The sequence below is a fragment of the Ammospiza nelsoni genome, chromosome 13 (genome assembly GCF_027579445.1).
Source record: "Ammospiza nelsoni isolate bAmmNel1 chromosome 13, bAmmNel1.pri, whole genome shotgun sequence".
Lineage (NCBI taxonomy): Eukaryota > Metazoa > Chordata > Aves > Passeriformes > Passerellidae > Ammospiza > Ammospiza nelsoni.
Window position 1 is genome coordinate 17,973,231 of NC_080645.1, and position 8,014 is coordinate 17,981,244.

Below are 8,014 nucleotides of genomic sequence, written 5' to 3' on the forward strand. Positions count from 1 at the left end.
TTAACACAAAACCCCACAGTTTTTATTCTGCTTTCAAGTATGTTTCTGAAACTGTTATTATGCTTTTATGACAAGACTTACATAATTATAAGATTGGATTTTTTTGCTGAAAAAGAGGCAAAATTAGCAAATTTCTTTTGGAAGGCAGAAACTAAGATTCACAATCTGCTAAGATGTCAAACTGTAAACGTCGCCCAATATTTGGCTTGCTGTATAAAAAAAAGTTTCACTACAAAATCCTCTATTTTTAAATAAACTTTATAAAAAATAAAATTCAATAAAGTGGATTTTATCTCTCTGTTCTTCTCTCATCTTATTTTTAGCACAGTAAAAAAGACCACAAACCCAGCATGTTTCTGCTGACTTTTTTCAATTTGACGAGAGCGCAGGTTTCATTTTCATAATAAAGCAAGCAGTGAAAGCTGAACTGCCTTACTGAATTGGACACAGCTCATCTTTGCTCCAAATACTTCTTTCAGATGTTATCCTAAATTGTAAATAACATTGCTTTTGATTGCATGCAACACTCAATTTAACTATGCAGAACATTTAAAGAGACTGATGGGATGAGTGCCCCACTCATGAAAAGCTGCTGAGAGAGGAAAGGATGTACAACATCCATTATATAAACACCCACTTTGGAAAGTGTCTGTCCTGTGGATGGTAGAAATTTCAATGAGAATAGAACAGATTTACAAATCCACACTTTACACATTAAATAGCAAAAACTCCAAACAATCTCCAGTCCTTGGTACTCTGTTTGGTAGGCATTAGGTAACAAGCTCCACTTGTGCAGTTGACATTAATCCTGAGGTTTTAAGAACATTTTCTTAGCTCTTTTACTAGGTCTTGCATTACTATTCCCCTCTTCAACTTCATCATCTTCATCTTCATCATCATCCTTGAGTACACGTTGGTCCCTTTTTCTCAAAAATTTCTTCCCTATTGTTCCCACTAATGTTTCATACCTGTAGAGAGAATAAAAAAAATTATACCTTCAACTAAAATCAGAGGAAAAATCGTGGCACATATCCTAAACATAATCAACAATTCAAGTGGTGTAAAAACCCTGGTCATTAAAAGCTTGGAGAAACACAAGTACTGCATGACTTATTACATTATTATTCACTCTGATAGTTTCAATTTGTTAGCAGCTGGTAACAAGGAGGGAATTAGCATGGAATACCTGGATATCAAAGGGCAGAAAACCCCACAAATGATGCAGAATTCACCCCCAAATGCACTGGATATTCAAGTGAAAATACACCAGCATTCCTGGAAAATCAATCTGGTACAGTTCCATATCTATTGTGGGCTTTTTAAAATTTTTGTTTGTTTCATTTTTGGGTTTTATTTCCCCACACATAATAGACTAACACATCATATTCCTAGCTAGTACTGATTATGTCATAAAATGTAACTTACCTTCTGGCCATTTCTTCATCTGATACATCAGCCTCCATTTTATCATCCTCTTCAATGTTTTCCTCCTTGCACTTAGAGTTCATTTGGATCATTAACTTCTGAAAATGAAGTGAGAAACAGCTCAAGCATGTAAGCATGACACAATGGCAACAGTGCTGAAATTCACTGGTAGAAGAGCATAAGAGGTAAGAATCAAATTTAGTAATTATTTTCTGTTCCTGGTTAGGCTAGAGCCCATCATTATGAAAACTCATGAAGAAAAGGCAACAGAGACAGTGTTTTAGTGTATTGTACTACTCAAACATCCTAAAGGGCACTCCAAACATCTCCAGGAGACCAGATCATAATTAATTTTTCATTGTGATGTTAGCACACAGACCTTGAAATGGTTTTGTTAAAAAAAAAGAATATCTTCAAGCATTTACAGTAAAAGCCATGAAGCAATCATATGCTCAGTCACAGGGACAGCAAGTTCAAAGTGACTAAAATAATTCTCTAGTAAATTACCTTACATGGCCTTCTGCAAATCTCTCAGTCTTTACACCTTCATCCTCCTGCTTCAGGTTCAGTGCTAACCTTTTGATTCCTGTCCCTGTGTACTTCTATCAGCATGAATCATGCCAGAAAGAAATTAAAGACTCTTGCCCAGCATTTTTACTTTGGAACTCTAAGCCCTTATTGATACAAGTAAGTGTTGAATAAATAGAGTTGAGTGTTTGTAGATTGGACTCTGCATTCTATGTCAGGAGGAAAAGTGGGCTTTTGTTTTGGTGAGCAGCATGTGGGATGGCTTCCTCACTTAAGGGAGGGAAAATCTCCAGGAGTCTGCAATTACTGACCAACAACACAGGGAGCTAAAAGGATTCCATTTACCAGATGCTGCATTGATCAACATTTAGGGTTGAATGATGGAGTTTTGGGACATGGGAGGGTTTATGGAAGGTGCTGCAAAGGCCAATAATGCTGCAGTGTGAACACTCAAATCCCCATCCCCAAGGGCTTCAATCCGAATGTGAGACAACCTCAAAGCAGGACACTGAAATGGTACCTCAATTTCAGGATTGAATCCTTTGAAGGACATTCTGCCATAAACGAGATCCTCACATCGCAGAAAGCTTCTCTCTTCTATTATACAGCTCCTGAAACCCCAAACCCAGCATTCTGTCAAACCATGCACTTTAAAATGATCAAATTAAACAAATGCAAAAAGGATGTGCTGTCTTCCCCCCACACAAATAAACAAAACCACAGTGTATTTTAAACCATCAACTGCTTTATGCTCAATTGCCCTGATAAATCTTTCAGTACAAAGAGCTTGGAGTGCAAAGGAATCCTTTTTGCCAGCAAAGCTCTGCCATTTCCACAAGCAAAATTAACTCTTCTGACAAAAAGCACTCTTTGCTGGTATGGTTCTGCCTACGTTAATACTTTTACCAGAATAAAAATACCACATAAATATCACTCCCCAGGTGGCACTACTATACCAGCAAAAGCTTCTAATTAATTTTTCATTGTGCTGTTGGACCTGGCATTAGTTGAGTCTGTCAGGGTATAAAACACTGTGTCACCCTCTGTTCAGCAGACAGATTTCCCCCTTCTTCCTCCTTTTTTTCCCTCTTTTAATGAGCGTGGAGTGAGAAAAGAAACATGACCCTGAGGCATTCATAATACACGTGCCAGATAAAAGTACTTTGGTGGATTGTTCCATCCTTTTCCTCACACACATGTACCTGCTCCCTCATCCTCTTCATCTCCCATGTAAATCAAACCCTCATGATCACAGAACTCAGGCTGAAGAGACTGAGCTCATTGTCCTGCTTTGAGGCAGTATCAGTCACACATGTGCCATGAACAGCAGAGGTCCAGCTAACCTGCCCTCAAAAGACTTCTCATGATGAAGAATCCAGTGTCTCCTCAGGCAATCTACTCCAGAGCTTCAATAGCCTTACTGTTACAAAAGTTCTCCCAATGTCCAGCTTGAACAGTCCTTGCTGCAACTGAAGCTCAAATACCTTTTTGTCATATCCACCAAGAGTAATGGAAAAGAGTTATCAATGGCCTTATTCAGCTACAGTTAATTCCTTGGGCCTCAGCTTTTTCAAAACTATGTATGTTATCCCTCAGTGGAATTTTTTTTTCACTTTAGAAAGGATGAAACCCAAGCAATTTCAAAAGTAGTTCTCCTGCTATTTAAGGCACCTTTCTAAAGAGAAGGACACTTTTTTTCCTTATTAGCTAAGCCTTCCTTTATTTTTGCCATTATCCCTCCTATTTCAAAACCAGGATTTTAAGTGAGCTGGGCACAAGAGGACAGAACTGTCCTAAATCAACTTAACCATGTGTCTGGTGCTGAATTTACTAACACAAGGTTCCAAACTTTGTTTCTAATGAAGGGGAAAAGCAGCAATGAATTAATTGCACCCAGACTGAAAGAAACTAATTGCATGCATCTAGAAGAATGTGTGAGTGAAAGAAAACAACACATACAAGAATTGAAAGTAGGTCAAACTACACTAGGGAACCTCAAGAACAGCCCTAAAAATAAGAAATAAAAAAGTTGTAATGCCAGTCTGTCACTATTTTTGCTTCTGTTAACTGGTTATTTATAATACTTATCTTACAGGAAAAAATATGAATCTGGTATTTCCATTTCAAAACAATCCAATGACGATAAGAAGTACAAAAGATTACAAGCTTACTCTTTTTCCTTTAGATCTGGTACATCAAGATACCAGTGTTCTTCACTAATTATCTTCTTTTCTTCTTCCTCTAGTTGTTTTTTAGTTTGTGAATCCAAACCCCTTTGCATGAACTACAAAGAAAGACACAAACACACAGTTCAGTTTTCTGCATCATGAGTATCTTCTGAACATGCAGTAATTACATGATAGCAATTATCCATTACATAATGTTTACCAGTTGATACAAAGTTAATGTTTTTTGTTATTTTTTTTTCCTCTGAGTTTGGTCAAAGTTTGTGCAAACAGACAATGGAAAATTACAACAGCTGCTGATCACAACTATCTACTGAAAGTTAACAGTCACACCTGTACTTACATATAAAGAAACAGAGCTGTCCTGGATAGTTTGATGGACAGGAGTTGTCACAATTCCCTAATTTTAGTGAGGTTTTTCTAATGTTTCAGTAAAGGCCAGAAAGAAGATAATGGTGTTGAAGTTATTGCTGCACATCAGGAACCAACTCCACCCATACAAACAGCACTGGAGCTCAGAGCTGGAGGTGGCTCATACCAGGCTGGCCTTTTTTGGAAACATCTGTACATTCAACCATCCTCTTCTTTTCTCAGATTTAATGAACTGGATTTGTGTTTGTAGCTCTGAAGGTACAAACCTGCCTTTGGAAGTGGAAAAATGTCAGAGTTTGAAAGCAGACTACGAGGAAAACTACTCTGTATCCAGCTGTGCTAAAGGAAGATGTTCCCAGCTCCTCAGTTCTCACTGACCCACTGGGTGGATTTGGAAAGTTCTGGTCCAGCACTGTATTCAAGGACCTGCTAACTCTCTGCAGGAACAGTCTGCCAAAATAGCTGAGACCAATAATGAAGTTTAGGGCAAGTTTCTATTTTTTCCTAACACAAGGACACTCCTGTCACTGGCTTCCTTGGTGATAACCTCTGTCAGAGGATGGGAACAGGCAGGTAGGAACAGCAACCTCTCAACAGCTGGGAGCAGAAGAAGACATCTGTCACAGTCTATAAAAAACTGCTGAGAGCACAGAACTACAGACCTGAGGCCTGTGAAACAGCATTTTAATTTCCATTTGTCTTAAGTCAGGTGCCTGAACTGAGTGACAATGAAGTCTAAACAGTGTCAATGATACATGGTGGGGAAAACCAGAACTCTTCAAAATTTTTGTGGTGATAATCCATATAGTCCCACCTCCCTAAAAGCTGGGACCTTCCTGAGGATCTACAGAAAGTGTTTGGATAACTGTACCTGTCAGAAGTCTACATTTATACCAAGCTAACTCCCAGACAGAGGCAAATCTAACAGTACAGTTCACACACAGTCCTGTAAAAATATACAGGTGTGCAATGTATGTATTACAAACAACCCACACATCTCCAGTCTTTACAAAATGCCCAACCAAACCAAACTCAGAAGTGCAAGCCAACAGAGCTAGTGCTTCATTTTCTGTTTCTATTTGCATCCACTGTACAAGATCTTTAATGAAAGAAAAATTGACTTCTGTTTTCTGAGTCAATTCAGAATATGTCAAAGCTTTCCAATTAAAATTACAGTATCTTCTTGAGGAAAATAAGTGAATCTATCATGTGGAAAAACATATTGCTCAAGGAAATTGGTTAGCCAGTCGAAAATCTCAACACAAGAAATTCTGCTACAAGAACCCAATTAAATAATCATTTCACACTCCATTTTAAAGATTATGTTCCTGAAGATTACTACAGGAAAAACCTAGATAGAAATTATGTGATCAGGTTTCTCTCGCATGTAAACACACACTGATGAATTAAAAATATATCAGTTGTGGTAGGCACAGAATGTGTAAGTCAATAACTGAGGAGCTGTTTGGGTGAGTTTCCCCAAGCTATGAGATCTGGATCAAATGGTGCAAGATCTAAAAGTGTCTCCATGTGGCCCAGAATTTACTGCAAAGGTCCTTCCAACACCACTCACCACCTCTGGGTGCCACTGCACCCACCTGCTGAATGCTGCTAATACATTGGATCACTACCTGCAGAGGCAGCTGCTAAAGGCTTCATTAAAATATTTGTAAACAGGAAGATCTTCAGAAACAAAGTGCTAAATGCAAGATCTGTGTATGACCTTTTCAAAACCTTACTGATCTCATTCAAAGCTGGTTATTACTGCCTGGACTGTGAACCTGCAAATGTGATGGCAGCATATTCACATGCCTGGTTCTCCATGGCCTTCCAGAGGAAAACAATCCAAAAACCTGCTTTTGAATTCTCCAGGGGGTTAGTATGCTGACAAACAAGAGAAAGAAAAATTTCATTTTAAAAGTGTATTATACAAAAATAAGAAAAAATAATGATGCTGCCATCCAGGTTATGGGAGTCTGTATCACACATTGCTGGCTGACTCAGTTCAACACCTACTCCCTTTAGAGAGAGAGGCAAGACATATTTTGTTCCTTATGTGTACAGGTTTTAGATTTAGAAGCATCTGTTAATTAGGGTAAATATTCCATCATCCAACTGTATCAGAGTGCACTTTATGTGAAAAATTGAACTGAAGTCAGCTAACTCTTTTCAGCCAGAATGTGAAATATAAGCCCATATACGTGGGGAAAAAATGGCTAAATAAAACACCACAAGCAAGAAGCCACAAAGGCCCCATCATGTTCAGTTAAAAAATTGAATATTAACATAAAAAAAAAAAAGTACTCAACTTTTCCTGGTTGTTTTCCAGCAATAAAGGACCATCAATCAGAGAACGTACTCTACTGAATTAGGAGTTGTAGTACATGGTGTGAAGCAGAATCCATTAACCAGTGAGCAGAGACTAATTTCACACCGGTGACACGAGATTCACAATTCCAGGGGTAATAAGCACATCGGGATGTTCCTAAGATCCCTGGCTTTTATGAGTTGGGAAAGCTGGCTAATATTAGATGTTAATCCTCATTCAGGCTGGGATTTCCTTAGCCAGCAATGCAAACAGGGTAAAAATGAGCACACCAAAACTTTCTTTTCTCGACACTAAAAGCCCCACCCCCAAGCAAAGCAAACAGCACTGATATTTTCATTTCAATGTGCCGTTGCAATATTTTTATTTACATTCACAACAAACAACCCAGCAGCAGAGGAGCGAGCTGGAACGAAAGCACTCCCAAAAGGTGCGCTGGAGCCGGCCCTTGAGGCCAGGCTTTAGCTGGAACCATGAGGCTGCACCGAACTCTGCAGTTCGTAACCCCCGCGTTTGAGCGGCTCGGTGCCGGCATCAGCGATTCATTGCCGGGGGAGCAGCCCATCGATAAACACATCTGTTTATCCGGAGCGTGGCTGGCCGGCGATGGGCACGGCAATACCCCACACCAGGCTCCGGGACGGCCGCGTGTGGCCGGGGACGCGCAGCCCGGCCGCGCCTCACAGCGCCGGGCCCCGCAGGCCATCGGTGCCCGGCCCTGCTGCCCGAGCTTCCAGCCCCCCCGCAGGCCTCCGGCTCGCCCTCCCCTCCTTCCCCCGTCACCTTCATGCGCAGCAGGTTCTTGGACAGCTTGGTTTTCACCTCCCCGGCCATGGCGGCCCGCAGGCCGCGGCGGATCCCCGCGCTCGCGTAGAGCCGAGGCCGCGCACGCCGCGGGAGGAGCGGGGCGAGGCGGCGGCGCGGCTCCACCCTCCGGCCGGGGGCGGCCGCGGGCACGGCACCCTGCCCACAGCACCCTGCCCACAGCGTTGGGAGCTGCCGGGGCCGGGGGGTGCGCTGTGGTGGTGCAAAACCAGTGATAAAAATAAACTTTACGGCTGTGCGGGGTGAGGGAGATCGGGGGTGTGAGCAGGACATAAATCCGCTCGGTATGAAACGGCAAATCAGTATGTGAACCTGACATGCCTTACCCATGCTTGTGTGTTGTGTAATACTG

At 41.2% G+C, this 8,014-nt stretch overlaps 1 protein-coding gene across 1 annotated transcript; it reads right to left on the reverse strand.

Moving 5' to 3' along the window:
* MPHOSPH6 (M-phase phosphoprotein 6) lies at positions 1-7,756 on the reverse strand. Its single transcript, XM_059481690.1, has 5 exons — positions 7,621-7,756; positions 4,125-4,237; positions 2,474-2,564; positions 1,426-1,523; positions 1-968 (listed from the first exon to the last, which is right to left on the reverse strand). Exons 1-5 carry the CDS (start codon positions 7,669-7,671, stop codon positions 803-805), a joined length of 519 nt encoding a protein of 172 aa, XP_059337673.1. The 5' UTR covers positions 7,672-7,756; the 3' UTR covers positions 1-802.
* Positions 7,757-8,014: the final 258 nt, after the last annotated feature.